This window comes from Vicugna pacos, chromosome 9 (assembly GCF_048564905.1).
Source record: "Vicugna pacos chromosome 9, VicPac4, whole genome shotgun sequence".
In the NCBI taxonomy this organism is placed as follows: domain Eukaryota; kingdom Metazoa; phylum Chordata; class Mammalia; order Artiodactyla; family Camelidae; genus Vicugna; species Vicugna pacos.
Window position 1 is genome coordinate 52,921,199 of NC_132995.1, and position 22,416 is coordinate 52,943,614.

At 42.3% G+C, this 22,416-nt stretch overlaps 1 protein-coding gene across 4 annotated transcripts in view; it reads left to right on the forward strand.

Annotated features, from left to right (window-relative positions):
* CDH13 (cadherin 13) overlaps positions 1 to 22,416 on the forward strand; it is a 1,012,485-nt gene that overhangs the window by 986,542 nt on the left and 3,527 nt on the right. For all 4 annotated transcript variants that reach the window (XM_072967811.1, XM_072967812.1, XM_006207526.4 and 1 more), the window contains 3 exons: positions 447 to 589; positions 15,419 to 15,652; positions 17,910 to 18,128. In XM_072967811.1, the coding sequence (XP_072823912.1) occupies positions 447 to 589; positions 15,419 to 15,652; positions 17,910 to 18,128 (596 nt within the window). The remainder of the gene's footprint in view (positions 1 to 446; positions 590 to 15,418; positions 15,653 to 17,909; positions 18,129 to 22,416) is intronic.

Sequence of the window (22,416 nt, forward strand, 5' to 3'; positions counted from 1 at the left end):
CCATGAGGACCCCAGGGTTGCCCTCCATCAGGGGTAATTACTTCTTCCTCCAGGCATCCGTGTGCCCTGCCTGTACCTTCCTGACAGTGCTTCTCCTACCTGGTCTGCATACAAGATGCATCCAAGGTATAAAAGAAACAGAAATGGACTTGGACTCAGGAGACAGGCTGTGAACTCTGTCTCTATGAGAGCTGGGCAGATAACAGCTCCTTCCTCCCAGGCTTATTATGAGAAATAAAGGGGGAGCATGTCTAAAATACTTAACACAGAGAAGGCCCAGAGTTGATGGTCATTCATTACTTTCTGAATGAACAACTGTATTGTAATTATGTTTTGGGATTTGTACTAAAAATTATCTGGCAGCTAGCATGGGAGCTTGTACCAGTGAACATTTCTTGAATCTATTTTGAATGTAACCTGATGTTATTTGGGAATTTTTTTTTCAGATATTCTGTTTACAAGGACCCAGCAGGCTGGCTGAGTATCAACCCCATCAATGGGACTGTTGACACCACGGCTGTGCTGGACCGCGAGTCGCCATTTGTCCACGACAGTGTGTACACTGCCCTCTTCCTGGCAATCGACAGTGGTGAGTAATTTTTTTAAATGTCATCAAGTTATAAATATATTTTTACATTTTTGCATTTCTTCTGACATACCTAGAGGTGTTCTTGGGAAGAATACGAATGTGTGAGGGCCGTAAACACTCAGTGAGTCAGTAAAATCCCCAAGTCCTGGATTCTCAGCTGTCGTCTAGTTAAGGGGTCAGAGCAGTGAGCTCACTGTGCTCCATCTCGGGCAGATGCCAAGGCTGGGAAGCCACACTGATGTCACTCATCTTGATAGCATGTTGTCACCGACAGGGAGGGTTCTTTCACCCAACGCAAGTTGAAAGAAAGTCCCAGAGGACATCACCCATCCTGACGATTGAATTGTTCCCATAGCTTTTTCCCTCTTATGATCTATACCACAGAGAGACATCAGGTCCCCTCAGCCAGTAGCTTCATACACAAAACAATTGTTGTTCATTCAAAAGCTAATAATGCAACATCCTCAAGCCAGACTCTGTTCCAGACCCTGGGGATACATAAGTGAACAAACAAAAATGACTGTCCTCGTGCAGCTGAAACACACATGGAGATAGGAAAGAAACTGAGTATGATACATGATACGCTTTTTGGGAAAAAGAGAAGACATACTATTTATATATGAAACAAGAGAAAAAGACAGCAAATGAAAGGATGCTGCAGGTTTAACCAGATAGCCCTGGAAAGCCTCACTGAAGAAGTCACATCTGAGTAAATGTGAAGGGGGTGGGAATGGGGTCCCTGAAGCTGTCTGGGGAGAGCCTGGTGGCTGAGGGGCTGGAACAGAGAGTGGTGGTACGTGAAGGGGGTGGGGATGTGGATGGTGTAGGGTCATGTGCACCGCATGAGACTGTTGGCTTTTACTTTGTATAAAATGGGACACTGTTGCCAAGTTCTGAGTGGAGTTCAAAGTGCCATGATCATTCTGCTGCTCTCTTAAGAGCAGACATAGAGGACAAGGGCAGAGGTAGGGAGACCTCTTAGGAGACTGATGATGATCTAGGAAAGATGGCAGCTTGGACCAGTAATGGTGAGGGAGGGGATAAGAAGGGATCAGATTCTGGAGACAGTCTGTATATTTCAGACACAAAGCTAACAGGATTTGCCATCAGCTGAGATAGGAGGCTCAAAGTTGGTTTTCGTGTATGTTAAGCTGAGATGTCTGTTGTGTCAATTACATGAGGAGTTTTGCTCTCCCTATAATTCCTAAAATTCCAGCTGTTCATAGCTGAAGATTCAGTTTTGAATCCTATATGTATATCAAAATGAATATTTATAGGTTCTTTATATGTGCCTTCATTACTCAATAGCAGGTGAACTAAGAATTCTCAGAAGCTGGGTACTTACATATAAACCAAGGAGGAGGGCACATCTCTAAGAAATGAGTGATCAGTGTGGCATACCACAGGCAGAGTGGGCGTCGCAATGAAGTCAGCCTTGGATTTTGGCCTTGAAAGACTGGGAGTATTTGGATGAGTGGCAGGATCAGGAGGTCAAGGTGCCTGAGAGCGAAGAGCAGAGGAATCAAATCCAAAAGGGAGTGTGGCACGGAAAGTAAGAAAAGGACAAAGAAAGGTTACATCTACTGTGAGTAAATATGTTCAAATGTATTTGGATGTATACAGAAAAGTCATATCTTTGAAACATCTCAAAATGCAGACAGGGCATCTGATGGAGTGGGCACCTAAAGGACTCCATAAGTTCTTGAGGAGGAAATTGATGTGATGAAATAGCACCTGGACATTCATCAACAAAGAGCTGGACCAGACACTGGGCTTGGTCCTGGAGACTCAGAGATGAATAATACATTGTTCTTGTGCTCAGGGAGCTCATGAGTTACTTGGCAAGTTAGGCTAGTAAACAGAAGATGGCCATAGAACGTCACAACTGTTCTAATGGAACTAAGCCCCCCGAGGACCCCAGAGGACCCCCTCCTCAGCCTCATGGGTGGTCCCAGGACACTTCTTGGTTGAGAGGCTCTCTGAACCGAGTGATGACAATGCAGCAAATAGTATAGTTATCACTCCCTTATGAAATAGTTCATGTAATTATTCATCAAGAAAAAACTAGAAATGAAGAACACTTTTAACTTTTGCCAGAAACAAGAGTCTTCTCTCTGGGTATAACTGGGCAAGCTGCTTATAGACTCCGAACCTCAGTTTCTACTTCTGCAAAATGAGGAAATGAGGTGCTGTGCCCTCTACACTCTCCATCTAAAGCCATAGTAAGTGTTCAATAAATGTCACTCCCACCCCAGTGCGGGTTACAGAAAGAAAAGAACCAAGAATGGTCCTCAAGAAATACACAGTTTGAATTCTACTTCTGGTCTAATTCTGTTAATACTAATATCAGACAAGGAAATGCAAAATCTGGTGTCACAGATGTTTCCAAAGGATAGAAATGTCCCTGAAGATGGAGTGGTAAATAAAAAACAGGTTGATAATAGTGTATAGAACCATCATTAGAGATAATAATCTTGAACAAGGCCCAAAAGACTTAGAGCAAAAAGAACACACATTTTAAAAGAACTTATAAATCAAAGTAACTTTTGTTTAAAGGTTCCTTTTTGTCACTCACTGAAAACTTATCTCTATGCATTATGTTTAACCAGGAAAAACCAACACGTACCTATTAGATCCAAGTCAATAGTACTAACTAATGTCTCAAGACTATACAAGTAAGTAAGATTTTATTAATTTCATAGAAATTGAGTGTATTTGATGGAATACAAGAATCAGAATTTTTTTGTCACATAGCACATGGGAAGCTAAAGCAAAACAAATTGATTTTTCTCCAAACAAGGAGCCGCTCAGGAATTTATACCAAAGCATGTCAGTAAAATATATGGCTTTGGGAACTTCCAGGGAGGATAAATAAACCAGCGTCCCCATTGCAAAAACTAGAAAAACCTGGATAGATTACAAAAGCCTTTATTGTTAAGACATCAGAGAGCTACAGAAGCAGTGAAGCCTAAATCAATTAAAAACCAGAATATCAAAGAGGAAAGACCCATTCTAAAAAGAGAGTAAGGCAGCCAGCCATTTTTTTCTCCCTTCAGGCACTTTCGATTCTGGGTGAGGATCAGGCTTGAGCCAGGCAGAGGGCTCAGGATGGAGAGAAATGAATGAGAAACCCTCGTAACAGTCATATGGAGCTGGTGTGACAAAGTGAAAACTTGAGGGCCCTTAAACCCTTGGTTGCTTTTCCCACATGGACAAGTGTCTTTTAAAGGGCAGAGTGAAATCTCCTGGGGTCTCACGGAAAACAGAGACCTACCTAAGCAAGCAAACTCACCTTAAACATACAGCCATTCTCTCTTTAAGACATTTGCCAGATGTTGATGATGTAAGGGGTTGGAGGATGGGATGGCGAATGCTACAGACTGAACGTCTGTGTCCCCTGAAAAATTCACATGTTGAAATTTAATCCCCAGTGTGCTGGTATTTAGAGGTAGGGCCTTTGGGAGGTCCATGAGGATGGAAACCTTCATAAACGGGATTAATGTCCTTACAGAAGAGACCCCAGAGAGCTCCTTCACACCTCTCACCATGTAAGGACACAGTGAAAAGACTATACTGAAAACTATGAATCACTACCAAGAGAAGTTTCTACTCCTGCGTAAATAGAGAACTATACCATGTTCAAAGACTCAATGCTATTGAAATGTCAGTTCTCTCTAAACTGACCAAAAGGATTCAATGCAATACGAAGCAAAACCCCAGATTTTGGTTGTGAGTGGAAGGGAAAGAAACAGATTATGAAATTCATATGGAAATACAAGGGACTCAAAATAACCAAGGAAATCTTGAAGAATAATTTAGAGGACTGACATTACCATATATCCAGGCCTATTAGAAAATTATAATAATTCAAACTGTGCAGTATTTGCTCAAAGACAGAAAAAAAAAAAACAACCAATGAAATAGAAGAGAGTTCAGAAACAGATCCACACACACAGAGTCCCTGATTATAACAAGAACAACATGGTAGCACAGATGAGAAAGCATGGTCTTTTCAGTAAGCAGCGCTAGGGGAATTGGACACCCATATGAATAACATTATCCTGACCCCTCTCTTATACCGTATACAATCATCAGTTCTAAAAATGCCACAGATCAAAATCTGGGAGGTAAAATAATACATCTTTTAGAGAAAAACGCATGAGAACATATTGATGTCCTTGACATAGGCAAAGATTTTTTTTTAAAGAGGACTCAAAAGTACTAACCACAAAAGGGAAAAAAATAGATTATATTAAAAGTAAGAACTTCAGTTCCACAGATTATACCATTAAGAATGTAAAAAGGTAACCCACAAAGTAGAAGGTGTTTACAATACAAAGGAATCCTACAATCTGTATGCAAAAGACACCACTCAAAGAACAATGGGTAAAGCACTGGAACAGATGCTTCACAACAGAGGATACTCAAATGCCATGGACAGGTGAAGGGATGCTTAACTTCATTAATCAAGGAAATAAAAATTAAAGTATCCAAGAGAAATTAAAATACAAAATAATCAAGGAAGTACAATGAAATTCCATACTACAACACACCTACAAAATGACTAAACTGAAAAGATGGGAAATGCCATTATCAGCAAGGAGATGAAATAATTGAAACTCTCATATCCAGCTGGTAGACGAGTGAATTGGTGCAACCACATCGGAAACTGAAAGTGTCAAGTGAGGCTGAACATATATGGTTACCCTATGATCCAGGAATTACACGCCTGGCTATACATCCAACAGAAATGTGCATATCTGTTCACCAAAACACAAGTGCCAGAATGTTAATAACAGGATTATTCCTGATAGCTGAGAATTGGAAACCAATCCAAATGCCCAAGAAAAGTAGACTAAATAAGTATACGTGGTACACTCACACACTTGAGTCTGTGTGGCACCGAGAATGAGCCATCCGCAGCTGTTCACAACAACCTGGATCTTGCAAACATAATATTGAGTAAAAGAAGGCTGAAGCAGAAGACCACATGCTGAATGACTCCATTTATATCAAGGTCAGACACAGGCGAAACCAGGCCCCTCGCTTCGGGCTCACCTTGTGGATGAGTCGCTTGGTCCTGTGTGTACTGGACTACGTGGGTGTGTTCAGATTGTGAAAATTCTTCAAGCTGTGTTTTTATGGAAACATGAACATTTCTAAAATTCAATAAAACTTAACCAAAAAAAATATATGACTAAACAGACAGTGTGTCCCTGGTCCACTGTGCCTTCCCCGGGAGGTTGTAACCATTCATGCATTCCTGAAGTATCTGTTTACCCTAGAGATAGACTCTCAGCTTCTTTTCATTCTAAGGAAGGACAGTCCCAGCTGCTGGGAGGCCAGTGCTGCCAGGAGAGGTGGGTGATAGGATGTCTGCAGAGAGAACACACACTCTGCAGTTCCTATAACACTTTGCAAAAAGCAGAAGTCACACCATCATAACCCATACACACAGCCCCACTTACTCATTTCAGGACAGTGGTATGGCAGCGCCAAAAGAGAAAATTTTTTAGGTACCTCTTAGAGACTGGAGACTGTGAGATCAGAATGGAGGAATGTAAAAAGATAGGCAGAAACAGGGCTGGAAATCTGAGGTTAACAGAAATTTAAAAGCCTTTGGCCTGTTTGATTGAGGCCCCAAAGAGAATCTATACAGGTTTCGGAATCATGCTTCATAATAATATTGATAATGCCCAGGTTATAAATGACTTGGGGAGGAAAGGACACTAGTCACTGCCTACAGATGGAGCCTAGGTTGTAACCCAGAGAACACTCGAGGATGTACAAGGCACTTTTTACAAACTGTCATTAATGTTAATGAGCTATAAATTACCTAACAACATTGTTTTATTATAACCGAAATGCTTTTGTTTTGCTAAAGCAGAACCAGCTGTAGCTGAATGATTGGAAAAGTAAAGCCTTTAATTCTACAGATTAATAAGGTCTGACCTTTTGTGTTTGGCAAGCATTTTATCTTTAGAGATGAATATCATCATTTACCTTATGTGGTCCAGATTTTCTGAAAAGGTTAAGACAGTGCTTTCAGAGCACGGGAACGCCTTTATTACGGACTTCAGCACACACAGAATTGCTGGCCTGTCTTAAGAAAGGGAAAAATAATAATAACTGTTAAGGAACATACCAAGACGGAGAGAGAACATTCGGGAGTGTAATAGGACGGAATCCCGTGGGGGATGTGCCGACCATGGGGCAGAGCAGCAGCAATTAGCACTGGGCAAATCCCAGTGTAATCCTTGCTCCTGCTCAGGTAATCACCAGGAAGGTCAGATGTTAGTCTCCCTGCCTTATGTGGGCTGAAAACTGTCACAAGCAATTTCTCCTAAGAGTTCTGGGGTCCCAGCGGGACTGTCACAGGCAGGAAGGCACAGCCAGCTGCTGCTTCCCGGTTTACTGCCTTCTCATCAGGATCCTGTTAGGCTGGTCTTCCTGCCTCCTTCTCACCTCTGACCTCATCTTTCACTCCTCCTTCTATTCTGAAATTGCATGGGGTTCAGCGCTCCACGAAAGATATCGAATGGTTCTTCTGCCCTCAGAGAAGATCTAAATTGTGACTACAAATGCCAAAGGCAAATATTTTGCTTTGCTAATTTCCAATGCCCTTGCTCCCAGTGCCCATGCTATGCAGAGGGTTTAAAGAAAAAAGAAATGTATATATCCCTTTAAGTCTCAGTGCATATGAAATAGTTTGAATCAGGAAACGCGTACCATCTCTGGCATCCATAGGAAGTCTTGATATGATTATCAAAAGTGTCACATCCCCATCTATTTTCATTTAAAAGAGTAAGAGAATGGTGGCGTAAAAACAAGCCCAATTATCCCTAAATTCAGCAGCGTGTTTTCATGACTTAGCAACTTATGCAAAGTACGTTAGAGTCTGTCAGTGAAAAATGATGTGGGTTACCGAGAAGACACTGATAAAGCCCCAAGCATAACAGCTATAAAATTAAAATGGAATCGACTAAGATAATGATTTTTCATAGGCTCAGATAGATCATGTTCCAACCTGTCTTTTCCTTCAGTCTCCGATATAATAGATGTTCTGATAACTCCAGCTGATACAAAATTGAAATATGGTGCAGAGAACTTTTAGATTGATTAAAAGAAATACAAATGTTATTCCGCCCTATAGTGAAATGACCCCTGAACTACTGGGTACCAACAGCCCCCGAACTGGGAGTGGGATCTGAACTTCAAGAAGATGCCTCGCTTTGTGGCCTTTCTCTTTTTGTAAATCAACCAAGACTGCATGGGGGATGTAGTAAGATTATTTAGATTAATTCTACTTAGAAGATGCTAGTCGGGATAAAATCAAGCTATTAGTTATGACAGCAACCCAATTAAGCCAGCTTAACACCCTTATCTCAGCTGTTCTAGTAATTGAGGAAGAAAAATAAATGGAAGGCCCAGCCATCATTCCTCGTTACTTTAAGTACCAGTAAAATATCAATCACGTTGAAAATACTAGCTACAATTTTGTCACTGACAAAATGGCCCCATAAAAGAACTCTTGAGATCTTGGAGATAGAAAGGCTGTGATCAGAGCCATCTGTAGGCAACAAGTACACTCCAGAGAGAGACTGGGGGCCTACGCTCTGCTGCCCCTCGCAGTGAGCCAGCTCCCCAGCTGAGCTGGGCCACCATGGGCGTGAGACTTGCACTCACGCAGCCTCTTTCCCCGCCTGCAGAGTGAGGCTGACCTGGCCACCTGCCCTGCTGAGTTGTTACAGGGACTGGACATCATGACTGCAAAATTCCCAGTGGCTCTTCAACCCCTGATATATATATAAGTCAACCAACTTGAGCTGAGTTACGGAGTGGTTTTTCTTAACTTCTCATTACAGAATCATCAGGGTCTGAAGCAAACTATGAAATGTCATCTGATGACCACCCTGGTGGTGGTGGGCTGAGCGTTTTTCTAGAGAAGGGAGAGGCTGTAAGAGCCCCCCACTCGGAGTAGGGCTGTAATCAGCAAATTAGCCAGAAAATGCTGCCCTCGCCTGGGCATCAGTTCATGGAGCTGGCTTCCGTCTGAGCGGGGAGACTTCAGCCAACCTTCATCTACCTGACAGCAGGACACGTCCACATTAACTAACCAAATCAACCATTTTAAACATGATGTTTTTAAACATTCATTGGGAGGAAAAATCTGATTTGGGCATTAAGATACTATCTGCATTGCCCATCTGTGAGCTCAGTTCATCCTGCCAAGGCATCTCTTAGCTGGTCCTCCTCTGTATTCCCTCTTCCCCACCTTGGGAAATGGCATCACCACCTGCCCAGTCTCCAAGCTAGAACCCCATCCTGGCTGATGCTCCTCCCCCATCACTCCCAATCCAGTACTCACTGTCTGTTCAGCCTCCTGAATTCAGCCTCTGATCCTGCACCCCAGTGCCCTCACCTAAGCCCACGTTGTCAGTCCCCACTACTGCACTGGCATCCCAGCTGGTCCCACTGTGCCATCTCTCCTCACTCGAGTCCACTCCTTTCTCTGCCTCCCACATCCCTGCTTTTACCAAAGCCACCCTTCTGCTTAAAAGTCTCTGCACTCCTTCCCACCAAATGGCCACACCGTTTCCTCCTCCTGGAGCAACCTTCTCCTGCTACACAGTCTTCTCATTTCCAGTCATCCATCAGGAAGCCTTCTGCTCTATCCCCAGGCAGTTAATTATTCCATGCCACAGGCTCCCATGACACTTTATCCTCACATCCCTTCCTGCACTTACAGCGCTATGCTACATCTGTTTACATCTCTGTTCCTGACACACCGTTAGTGTTTCAAGAACAGGCACCCTGTGTGGTTGGCTTTTGTGCATATCCAACCAGGCACAAGGCAGAATCCCAATAAATGACTGTTGACTGAATGAATAAAATGAAACCATCATGTTTCAACATGGCCTTCAAGTCAACTCATTCCCTATTTTTGCTTTTTCTTTAAAGTCTGTAAAACAGAAACAAAAAAGCCAAAAGGTTGATTTTTTTTCTTAAACAGTTCAGGTTTCAGATTATTTCTCCTCCGAAAGACTTTTTGAGTCTGAATTATGTGAAGAATTGCCTCAGTCCTACATCAAGTATTACACACAGAAACCTGGCATTGTATTTTACAAATCTGTTTTCTGCCAGGTTTTTGGTTGGTTTACTATTACATGTTTTCAAGGTAGAAAATGAAATTGTTAAGATCTCTATTCACAAAGCAATAGGGGAAAAAGTGCTTATGAATTAAAAAGCAACGAGATTCTTGGCTTACAAGGCACACGCCCAAAAAATGATCTGTAAAATATCAGTCCTGAAAAGCTATAGTAATAGAACACAGAGATGAACAAAACAATACAAAGGATAACCATACAAAGAAGAACCCTGCTTCACTCCCGCTCGGAGCAAAGGCAAAGGTAACTTGGAGCCCTGTTGCCAGGAAATAGAAGGGCTGGAATTTGCTTGCTCACAGCTGCTTAGTGAAGGTTCAGATGCCCAGCAATGGCCAAGGGAACCTGTGGGGAGATTGCCCTGCCCCCCCCATGCATCTTGCCCCTACAAACAAGCCTCAAAAACTCACAGGGATGGCCAGCCTTCGCTCCCAATTGATCTGTGATTCGTCTTGAATTGGCCCACCCTCCTGATTTTCCTCCTAGAGTTCGGGCCTCAAGCTTCCTTGAGACACCAACTGAGGTCTCCCTCCTTGTGCCAGGTGTGGGCTCCCTGCCCTGAGCCCCAGTTCCACAGACCCCCGTGCCACGTACCCCCTTGTTTATCTCCTCGCTGGGGTAAGGGAGGACTCGAATAGTCAGTATTCTCAGCATAGAAGTAAACCTGTAGAGATGGAACCGTTTATGATGACGTGTATGGAAAGAGCAATACATCCTTAGCTTTTTCAAATCAGCCTAAATTTAAAACTCTACCAGGGACCTACTTACTATAAACCAGAACAGAGGACAGCCCTGCTGCTCCGAGGCCCTGGAGCTCAGAATTGAGCTTCCTGTCTTTCCCTCCTCTCGCTCTCTCTCTTTCTGCATTTTGTTCTTCATGTAGGCACCTCCACTTTGCACGCTATTCCTCATCCAAAACCACCTGCACTCATGATTCCCAAGGTAAGAGATGCTACACGCCACTAGGCCCAATGATAGAAAAATCTACTACTTTCTTGTACTTCCCAGGACTAGCTCCCAAAACTTCTTGATGAGATTCACCTCTCTGCACACAGAGGCAGCCCATCCAACTGTGAAAAGACCAGGGACCCTATTCTTCCAAGGGGACTGTCTCAAAGAGACACATTTGGAGTCTTACCTTACTAGTCTAGGGACCTTGTAGCACGTGAAAATCTGTCCCTTGTAGGCAGATGTTCATAGCAGCACTGTTCATAAGGGACAAAATGTAGAAACAAGCCAAATATCCATTAGCTAGTGAATGGATGTACAAAACATGGTTGATTAATGGGATGGAATATTATTCAGCAAATAAAAATGAATGGGTTACTGATTTACGCTATAATATGGATAAACTTCAAAAACATCATACTAAGTGAAAGAAGCCAGGCATAAAAGGCCATATATTATATGACTCCATTTCTAGAAATGTCCAGAAAACAAAAATCTTTGGAGAAAGAAAGCAGACTAGTGGTGGCCTGGGACTGGAAGTAGGTACAAATGGGCCCGAGGTTTATTTGGAAGGGTGATGGAAATGTGCTAAAATTAGAAGCAGTGGTAATTGCACAATGCTGTAAATTTACAAAACATCAATTCGCTGTAAAAATAAAGAGAGAAAAGAAAGTAGAGCTGGAAAAAATATTTTTAAATCCCTGTATAACTTTTGAGTTTACATCCTTTCTGTTTCTGATTATTATAGTAATCATGGTTTTTATAAAGGAGATTGAAAAGAGAAAAAGTGTTCTTTCAATGTTAATTACCTGGAGAGATAATCACTATTTAAGTTTGGGTATGTTTCTTTCTAATCTTTTTCCTAACAATATATATGTATTTGTTTTTGAACCTTACTGACAAGATATATATAGGAAGGCTTCATATGCTTGGAGTTTTGCTCAAATTGAGGCTTTTTTCTGATTGAAATAGAAAATCCATGATGGGGGCACAGTCCCAGCCATGCTCTGGTTCTGATGTTTGGTTGTGCAGTGTAGTCCCTTGGGAGCTCAGGGTTGCTGATGGAAGGAGTAGGGGGGGTGAGGGATTCTGGCTGAGTGCTGGGAATTCCTAGAAACTTTAGTATTACCTGGGCCCATGGAACTGTTGGAGCCAAAAGGGTTTGTGAAGAACTATTACAGTTTGAATCACATTTCAGTTTTGGATGCTGATTTTTCTCCATCCTATGCAGACAAACTCGGAGAGGCTTTCCCTAAGGATTTTGAGAATCCAGTCTTGACCCTATCAACCAAAAACAAAAAAACAAGCTCGCTTTACTCGAACTTCAGAAAGAGACATCACCACCCTGGTCTGAGAATAGCACATGAGGAATTGAAGACAGTATAATTAAGTTCACAAAAGGCCGATTTTTATGGCCATATTTCAAGTACTCAGACTGCCTTCTCATCCACTCTACCACGTGACTTCACTTCCTATTATATTCAGAGTGAAAAAAAAAACTATGGTGGATTCCTCTGAGATATTCAATTAGTTCAATAAGAAGAGAAAAATAATTTTTCTGTAAAGAAATTGAACCAAATGACTAAAGCTGACAGTGAAAAACCAACTTCAAAGTAATCACGCCTTTCCTTTGAGTTCTTGCTCTAACAGAAGTTGACGGTCTGTCACATTCGAAACACCCATCCTTCTGATGATTAATTACACTCGTGTTCCTATTTTAGCAGATATTTATTTGCATGTTTATCCTGGAACTGTCTTTGGGTGTTGATCTGTTTATATTTCCACCAGCCCCAGAACAGAATATCTGTTCTCACTGCCTTGTGAATCACTGATCAGCTTCCTTCAAGCTGTAGGCTTGAATGGAAACCATCCCCCAGAAAAGTCACCAGTAACATTCTCCTTGCAAAAGCCATTGCTTCTCTTGACTCCTTATCCTTTTGGGAATCATAACATGTTTAACGTTTGATCACTGCCTCCTCCTCCAATTTATCTCCCCTACATCTTCTGTAAACTATCACCTCCTCGTTCAACTTTTAATCTGCTCTTTGGGGTTTCCTAGGTCTCCACCGCTCTGTCATTCCACACTTTCACCTTGGGTAACCTAATTTGCTAGGAAGTTTTCAACAGCATCTCTGCTGACAGCTCCCCAGTAACTAACTGAGCCCTGGCATGTCTCCCAAGTTCTGAGCACTTCTTTGCGGGTGTGCTGAATTTGAGGGGCTCTTGGCACAATCAAAGCTGGGTCCTTCCATTCCCACTACCTTCTACTCTTCTTCTGGCCTAATCACCAAGACGAGACATTTCTTACCTGTTCAAAATACCCATCATGACTCAGTCTATTGCTGGTTCACCGTCTCCAATGCGCAGCACCTCCTGTCAACCCCACTGTGTGTTTCTACCAGTAAGTCAGATCAGATTGTTCCACTGCCTTTCTGAAAACCTCCAGCGGCTTTGTGCAATCCGGAGCGTCAGTACAAGCAACTAGTTGTGACAGTTAAGGCCCCTATGCCTGATCAGACACCTCTGGCCTCACCCTGTGGCCATCCCTCCAACCGCTCTGCAGTAGGAACAGCCCCCTAGTGGTGCCTGATGACCTGAGCTGCACACGTCCACACGAGCCAGGAGGGAAGGCTTGAGCCACAGCCAACCCAAGTGTTGGCAGAATGTCTCATGAGCTTCCCAGAACTGTGGGCCCAGGAGGCTTGTGAGGAGCCACTACAGTCCATTTTCCACCCACCTCCCAATGCCCCGGGGAGGCTGTCACAGTTTCTCATCACCTTCCCAGTTCCGGCAGGGGACCAGGCTTCCTGCCCACCCTCACTGGCTGCAGCTACAGCTGTAAAACTGCTGACAAGCAGCTTAAACTGGGCTCCCCAGCAACAGGACATCCCTTCATCCATGTTGCAGTCACGCACCCCGTTTGTTTTGGCGTCACCTGCCAAGAGCCACCTTCACCAACTCGTCCCTTTAGTGACTGTGTAACTAACAAACTGCCTGAATCTACAAAGGACTCACTGTTTCTTTAACAACAGACTCCATCAGACCTGGCCTTGCCCTTGACCCCATACCTCGAGCTCAGATATTCAGCCCCTTCTAATCCCCATGTGGTTCATAACTTAACTTCAAACTGATTGTGTGTTTCAACAAGTAAACATAGTATGAGATAAAATAAACTTAATCTTGGAAATCTGATTAAGTGCAAACGAGGATAGGAGAAAACAAAATGGACCCAGACATTAGTTTAGTCCTAGTGTGTAAAATGAGGGTACCGTCATTTCAGAGGTACATCACATCCTTTTTGAAACAAGGCAAATCCATGCACTTACTATTTGTGGCTTGCAAATTTGGCTCTACCTTTTCTCACAGAGAATTAGAAACTGTTAATGAATGGTTTGTCCCAAGAGCAAACCTCTAATGCACAGGTGATTAAAAATGAATGTAGAGGAAGTTAAATAAAGCCACGCTGAGTCTCATTAAGATTAAACACCCTTTTCTTTAAGTGAAAGACATTCTTGCATGGGTGATTATAAGGATGTCTTAAAATAATGTTCCCTACAATAAAAAGCATTTCCGGAAGTACAGAAAATATTGAAAAAGCAAGGCTTTAAAAATAAGGCCCAAAGATTATATTATGGTTGCTCAAACTGCCCCAGGCACCAGTTAGTGATTTTATTTCTCATGGCTGACCTGCCTTTCTAAATCTGTCCTGTGCTCCCACCTAGCCATGCCAGCCTCCAGGGGCACCATCAGCTCTCCCAGGTGTACAGCAGAGTGATTCCATTATGCATATACATACCTATATATTTTCTTTTCAGATTCTTTTCCACTGTATGTTATTAGAAGAAATTGAATATAGTTCCCTGTGCTTTACAGTAGCTCCTTGTTGTTTATCTATTTTATATACAGTAGTGTGTATACGTTAGTCCCAGACTTCTAATTTATCCCTCCCCTTCTTTCCCCCTTGGTAACCATAGTTTATTTTCTATGCTCCCAGACCCTTTTTTTTACAAAAGAAAACACTAAATGAGCTCTTTCACTCTTGGTCAGCCTCCCAGTTAGTGTAGAGCTATTCCAAAAGGAACACAGTCTCCTCTCACCAAATCTCCAGCCTCTCCATACCACTAATATATGAATACTTGGATATTTAGATTAAAAGGTTTAATTCAATAAGCAAGGAAAAGTTCTATTTGTCATCTCCGTTCTTTAAGTGACCTTCAATTTGCTGGTATGACTTATTTTTTTTTAAGAATCTTTGAAAGAAAACATTTACTGAGGTATCACTGACATACAATAAACCAATTATATGTAAGTGTACAATTTGGCAAGATTTAACACATGTTTAAAGCCATGCCATCCCCACCACACTCTCTCCTCCTTCCTGCTAGTTGTCCCTCTTCCCGTCCCTCCCGCTTCCCTGGGCAACCAGGGATCTGCCTGGTATCACCTTAGATTAATTTGCATTTCCTAGAATTTTACATTTGACTTACATGTTTAAAGCTTAGTATGCCAAAGGTAAAGCCTGAAGAACTTCAATCAAAAGTCTAATGTATGATAAAAAGCTTTTTAAACCACTAAACTCTAGACAAATGTGGAAGGTATTCCTCTTTTGTCCTGTTTGAAACCTGGTAACAATAGCAAAGGTGTCAGAAAAGTGCTCTGGAAAAGTACTCTTGCATCAGCCCAGCTGTGTGCTGACATCTCCCCCCTTTCACTGTAGGCAACCCTCCCGCTACCGGCACTGGGACTTTGCTGATCACTCTGGAAGACGTGAATGACAACGCTCCCTTCATCTACCCCACGGTGGCTGAGGTCTGTGACGACGCCAAAAACCTCAGCGTGGTCATTTTGGGAGCGTCAGATAAGGACCTTCACCCTAATACAGATCCTTTCAAATTTGAAATCCATAAACAAACTGTTCCTGATAAACTCTGGAAGATCTCCAAGATCAACAGTAAGTCCCCGAACAGTCCCTCGTGGTTCTTGAGCTCGGAAGCCTAGATTCCCTGGTATGGTTTCTCTTCCCAAACTCCTCTCCTGCTCTCTCACGCATCCTCATGTGATTTATTTCAAGTTATTCTCACATTACAAATACTGACAATTTTCCCATCAGCACGTGAATACAATATGTAAAAATATTGCATATTAGTTCCTTAAAAATGCAAATATGAGAGTTTTCTCTTTTGCTTCCTCTCTTATCATTTTGGAGAGATTTCCTGTGCTATGCCGGCTTGTTTTCTCAGGAGAAGCACCAGTATAAGAACCTTCAAAAAGTCTTAACCTCTCATCCTCCATCTTCCATTTTGTGCTGCTGGTCTCCTCCAAACTGATGCAGTCCTTATAATGACCTTGGTTTTTACTTTTGACTTTGATATCTTCTTCCGTCTGTCCTGTCCCTCATTTATGAAATTTGCCATCAATGTCCCTTTCGGTTACCAGTCCATCCACATGGACAGGTGGAATTTAAAACTTGGCCCAACATTCATCATCTGCCTTATTAAGACGGAAACATCAATGTATTGAATTATGAAGGATCCCTGTATCACCTCCCCTCCTCACCTGCCTCCCCTTGGCAAATGGGAACTCGATACTAGAATACCTCACCTTGCAATGAAGCCCAAAACCAGAACTCACACATTATATACACTTTGCCATCAATAGCAAATTCATCCTGCGACTGACCCAGCCAGGGCCAGGCTCCCTCTTCTTACTTCAGTGGTTGAGTTTCTGAGAGGGGTGGGGAATTACCCATTTCATTAAGTTTTGAAAATATACTGTACGATTGTGCATAAAATTTTCTATTAAAAAAAATCTCATCTGCATTGTTATGGCCTTATCTCATATCTCATTTTATTAGTGCTTTTCTCTAGTTATTGATTCTATTTGCCTATTTGTCTATTTTATTGCTTCTTAAAGAATGAATTCTGTTACACTGATTATTTTTAATTAAAACAGCCCGTCCCTTGTTGGAGGGAGATAGTGTTTTATTTGCTAGTTTTTGTGGCTGGAGCTGATTTGAATAATCATCCCCAACTCCTTCCCACTGGAACTTTCTCACTTAAGAGTCTCCCCTCCACTTGAGGGGGATCGGAGAATGTTCCTTGGGTTAATCTGCCGTCTCACTGTGGTAGCATCCACGTTTGTTATTTCTGCCCTTGTCACCTTCTGGTTCGGATAATACTTTATCTATTTTTGTTTTCATATCATCACACTCTTTTCCCTCCTGGTTTTATGAAATAGATAATATGCTGTCTAAGTTATTTTTCTTGTCCCCCAATTTTTTTCTGAATACTTAGCATTATTTATGCCCAAAAAGGGGCAGTTTTTTTTTTTAATCTTAATCATTTGAGTAACTGAGAGGAAAATAGCCTGAGGCTAATAGCAGTGGCCAGGTGGGGTGGCCACTTCTGAGTGCTGCCCAGTGGCCAGGGTAATGACAGATGTCCCCACCAAACACCTTAAAGATCCAGTCTCCGTGTTGTGCATTGTGCTGTGGATTTCCACCCACACCTCAGGGTATGGGCTGAGGTCTGATAAAGACTAGACGGTAGAACCCATCCCCATGGCAACCCCCCCCCCAGCGAGGGGGCAGTCTGCCCACATTAAGAGTGAGTGGATTTTTGTTGTTCCTGTTCCAAGAATGTATTTTGATTATTTGAATTTGGATTCTTATATAAAAGCACTCTGAGCTGATAATTTTTTTCTTTTTTTTTCCAGCTTTACTGATACATATATAATTGACAAATAAAAATTATATTTTCTTAAGATGTACAACGTGATAATTTGAGAGTGGATTTTTACATTATTTCCTCTAGATGTTGAATGTGATCTTTGTGAAGATGGCTTTATCCTTAAATTTGCAGGGAGGAGTCCTTGGTACTCAATCATCTTCACAAAAGTGAATCCCCTTGAAATTGATTGATTATAATAGCCATGAACCATGGAACTCCTTGATGATGGAAATGTTTTATCTTGCGCTGTCTGATACGGTAGCCACCAGCCATGCGGGGCTGCCAGATACCTTAGATGTGGCTACTACAAGTGAAGAACTGAATTTGAATTTTTATTTGATGTTAATGGATTTAAATGTAAACACTCTCATAGTCAAATGAACGCACTGCCTGTTTCATGTGCATTTAGTCGCCAACACCCCACTCTTTTCTTTGGAAAGGTCTGAACCTCTCTCATCAAGGCCCTCCTTGTCTTCATAGATACGCATGCCCTGGTGAGCCTTCTTCAAAATCTCAACAAAGCAAACTACCACCTGCCCATCATGGTGACAGATTCAGGGAAACCACCCATGACGAACATCACAGACCTCAGGATACAAGTGTGCTCCTGCAAGAATTCCAAAGTGGACTGCAACGCGGCAGGGGCCCCGCACTTCAGCGCAGCTGCGGTCCTGCTCCTCTCCCTCTTCAGCTTAGCCCGTAAGTTGGCCAAGCTGCAGTGCGTGCAATGTGGAAACGTAACCAAAGCCACTGTCTTTCCGTATATCCCTCCAAAACTCAATCCCAGAAGAAGTGTTCATTTTTAGTTAATGTCTGTGTAATGGAGAGTGTTATGTGTAAAAGTGCTCCAACTGATGTTGAAAGGCATCTTCACATCCTCCTGCCCACCAGTCTGGGGAACTGTGCAAAGGCACTCGATGCTGTCCTACAGCCCAGGTGGTGAGAAAACTTTCTACAGACACCTCAAACTTGAGCTCATATGAATGTGTCCAGATTGGTTAACTAGTCTACCAGGGCCCTGTGTGTCTCTCCACCTTGTGCAGAATAATTTTTAGCAGAGTTAAAGTAGATACCATACCTTTTTAAGAAGAGTCATGAGGATGCATGGATGGAGGCTGAGGCCATAGGAAAAGAGACAAATACATAATGCACACATTTTTTCACTGACTGGTAGTAATGACTATAACATAATGAAGCGTTATTTTAAACAAAAGAATTATTATGTCGAGTATTATCGTTATCAGCACAAAATGAATAGATACATGTATCAAACATTTCCTATTTGAATGGAATAGGGGTCCCATTTTATAGACTATGGAATACTAGTCCGATTTTAACTTTAGCAGTTACTCACATATAGCTAATGCCATTCAAAAGCCTTTTGGTCTTCAGTATTTTCATTTTGAGAAAGTTATTGGTGGGAATTCTAAATTAGGAGGTTGAGAAATTGATGATTAGAAAATAAAGAACAGAAGTTATTCTATCCTGTTAACAGTGGTGAGTGGAGTCAACAGGAAAGCACACGTTCCAACATTAGACACTTACTGTGTGTAAAGCTCTGTGCTGAGCCAGCGTCCTGTGGGTAGAGCTAAGGAGGATGCCTTACAATGAGAAATGTCTCATTGGATGGATGGATGGATGGATGGATGGATAGATGAATGGAAGGGAGGGAGGAAATATACATTCCTCTCTTCCATTCTTGTATTCTTTTCTTCTTTCTTTTTTCTTTCTTCTTCCTTCCTTTGTCTTCAGGAAACAAAATATTACAGATGAAACTGAAATCCCCTGTCTTCCTCTCCCCAGCTTCACTGCCTGTTCTCTCTCCCTAGAGACAATAGCTACCATGAGCTGGAGTGTGTGTGGACATTGTTTTATCCTGTCATTACACACATACGCCCCATATAGGTCTATGTTATGCAGTCTGTAAAACTTGATGTCATCCATATTATATTGAGCCTGATGTTCTGCAACTGGCTTCTCTTCACTTCTACATTACATATCCAAGCTCCATCTATGTTACTCCAGCTCAGGGGTCAGCAGACTTTTTCCGTCAATGACCAGATGGCAAATATTTTGGACTCTGTGGGTCCCATCAGGTCTCTGTCACATATTTTTATGGCTTTTTTGTTTCTATCTTTTATGTTTTACCAGACATTAAAAGTGTCAAAAGCATTCTAAGTTCAAGAGCCATATAAATGCACTGTGGCCCACCAGCCAGTGACCCCAGCACTGGTTGATTCATTTTAACTGCTAGAGAGCTTCCCATCCTAGGAATATGGTGCAGTGGATCCCGTCAACAGACACATGTGGATTATCTAGTGCCCTGCTCTGACCAACACTATTGCACTAAACCTCTGGAATCTGTTTCCCACCAGCTTCTCAAATGAGCACTAGACAGTGAGCCCAGTGCTGGGTCTGGGTTCTGGAACCCACCGGAACTCACATGTAGCAGTCTGGATAAAGTAAAGGGCTGTACTTCCTGGCTGATTGTACAGAAATAAAAATTCTATGTATGTGTGTGTACATATGTGTATTATATGTGCGTGTGTGTGTGTGTGTGTGTGTGTGTTTGTGTACACAGAGAGAGAGAGAAGATAACCGAGTAGCCACTCACATAAACCCTCTATAAACCCAAACACAACAGCAAAGCCTGACTCTCAGTGACTCCCTTTGAAGAACCAAGGCCCCGCAGGACCTGCTCACTTATCAGCCACTCTAGACTGCCAGCGAGTTTTTCTCCTGATTGATGAAATACAGATTCCCAGGCCCAACCAACCTGTGGGACCAACATCCCAGGTGACAGTGGCCTCCAGCACCCAGACCTAGCATTTGTATATTTTTACACAATATTTTTTATAATCATACACACATCTGCTACTCCCAACACATATATTAAATATTAGTAAGACTTAATCTACCCATTTAGATTAAAAGGAATACAAGGAGACACAGCAGTATTTTCTTCTAACCAACAAGGGATTTTCTTGTGCCCCCTACTTTGGAGACCCCTGACCTACAGACATCAGTTATGAGCAGGTTCCCAAAGGTAGCCCATTGCTTATCCCTCCCATCTGAGCTCTTGGATCACAGTTAATCCAAGGCAGAATTGCCTGATAACTCCTAAAAAACTCATGTCTATTTTATACTCAAAATAGTATCACTGAAAACAGACAGATGCAGGGATTTGATGTGTGAGATACCAAAAGTGCTCTTTGTTCTCCTAAATGGAGAGCCACACGGTTATCCTGCTGTAGTAAGGCCAAAATCATCCCCCAAAAGGAGCCCTAATCTCCCTACAAAGCTGGAAAGGTACTCAGCTGACGCTGCAATGTTCTGCACCAGAAGACTGGTAGTTTCAGCCCAAAAAACAGTTAAGAACAGGTGTCACCACTCACCTGTTTGGCTTCAAAACGAACCTCAGTCTGGTCCTATATAAAAGGCGTAAGATTATTTAATATTGTTCATTTGAACAATCAAGAGACCTGCTGTATATGATGATTCTTGTCTTATTATAGACCTGGCCCAGGATGTTCTTCCTAACAAAAAAAGAACGTAACTAATAATATAGACATGTGAGAAACCGGATTGGAGGTAGCAGGAGTAAGTAACCACGGGTGTCCTACAGCTCAGACTCTCTCCTAAGAGCAAAGTCAAAGTGGCTGACCCGCCTGTGTCGTTGTTAATGTGACTTGACAGGAGGCAGCACAGAAACAGGGCTAAAACATTAAGCTGGGCAGGGGCTGGGGGAAGAGGAGGAGAGGGGGTCCTAAAAGCCCTGAAACTCGATCATAAAGTGCAAGGGTAAGGTAATGTCCCAACTGAGCCATAGCCCTTGGATGAATCTGGGGATCTGTTCGAACCTGTTTGACGTTTCTTTAAAGCCAGGGCTGGCAAGCTCCAGCCCAAGGGCCAAAGAAGGCCCACTTCTGTCTCTAAGGTCTGATTGGAACACAGCAGTTCCGCCCATCTATTTACAGACTGAGGCTACTTTTTGCTACTAGTGCAGAATTGGGTATTTGCCATCGAGGCCAAAAATTGAAAATCTTTACTCTGTGGTTCTTTGCAGAAAAAGTGTGTCAATGCCTTCTTTAAAGCCTTGTTCATAAAACCACAGTAATCATAACATCCAATGTGGGAAGAGAAAATGCGTTTTCACCCTCCGCTCAAGTAATAATTCTGATCCAAGTAGGCTAGCATTAAACGGACACCTTGTGTTCTGTGGCTCTTCTCTTTATTTCCTTCATGGCTCTGGTGGTTTTATCCCACTCTGCAGATGAGACACTGATGCTCAGAAAGGCCCCGAGGTGAGTCAGCAATGAGGGCGGCATTTGCCGTCAGACTGCCTCCCTTGGGGGAAAAGATATTAAAAGCATTTTCATTTATTATGATACCCTTGGTGGCTTTATTGCAACTGAGAGTTGGACTGAGACATCTGCACTTCCTTCTCTGACATCTAAAAATAAAGGAAATAAAACTAATGACATTGAAAGTAATAAAAAATGTAAATGAAATTATTTTTACTGCCAATTTTGTTGTTGGAATTACATGTTGATGACATTGAAAGAATGCAGAATTCTCCCCCTAGGACCTTCCCAATGAAGCAGGCTGGTGTCTCCATTAGGCCGTATCTGTAGGATTTTTGTAGGGCTCTGTGTGGCATGAGCAAGTTCAAGGATGAATATGGTGCTGCAACCTTTTCAAACATTGTTTTAGGTATAATAAATCAGCAATAATAAGAATATAAAAGGACAGAGCAGGTGAGCCATTTTAACAAGTACCGAAGTCAAAGGTCTGTACATTTGAAACGAGGGGGCACTGAATTTTCACCTTGATCACAGTGAAGCTTAAAGAGGTGACCAAGATGAGCGAAAAACGGCCACTGAAAATACTTTTCATTCTGATGCTTTGTTTTAAGGTATTATTTGCCTTCCATAAAATGCACCCATTTTAAGGGTACAGTTTGATGAACTTTGGTAACTGTACACAG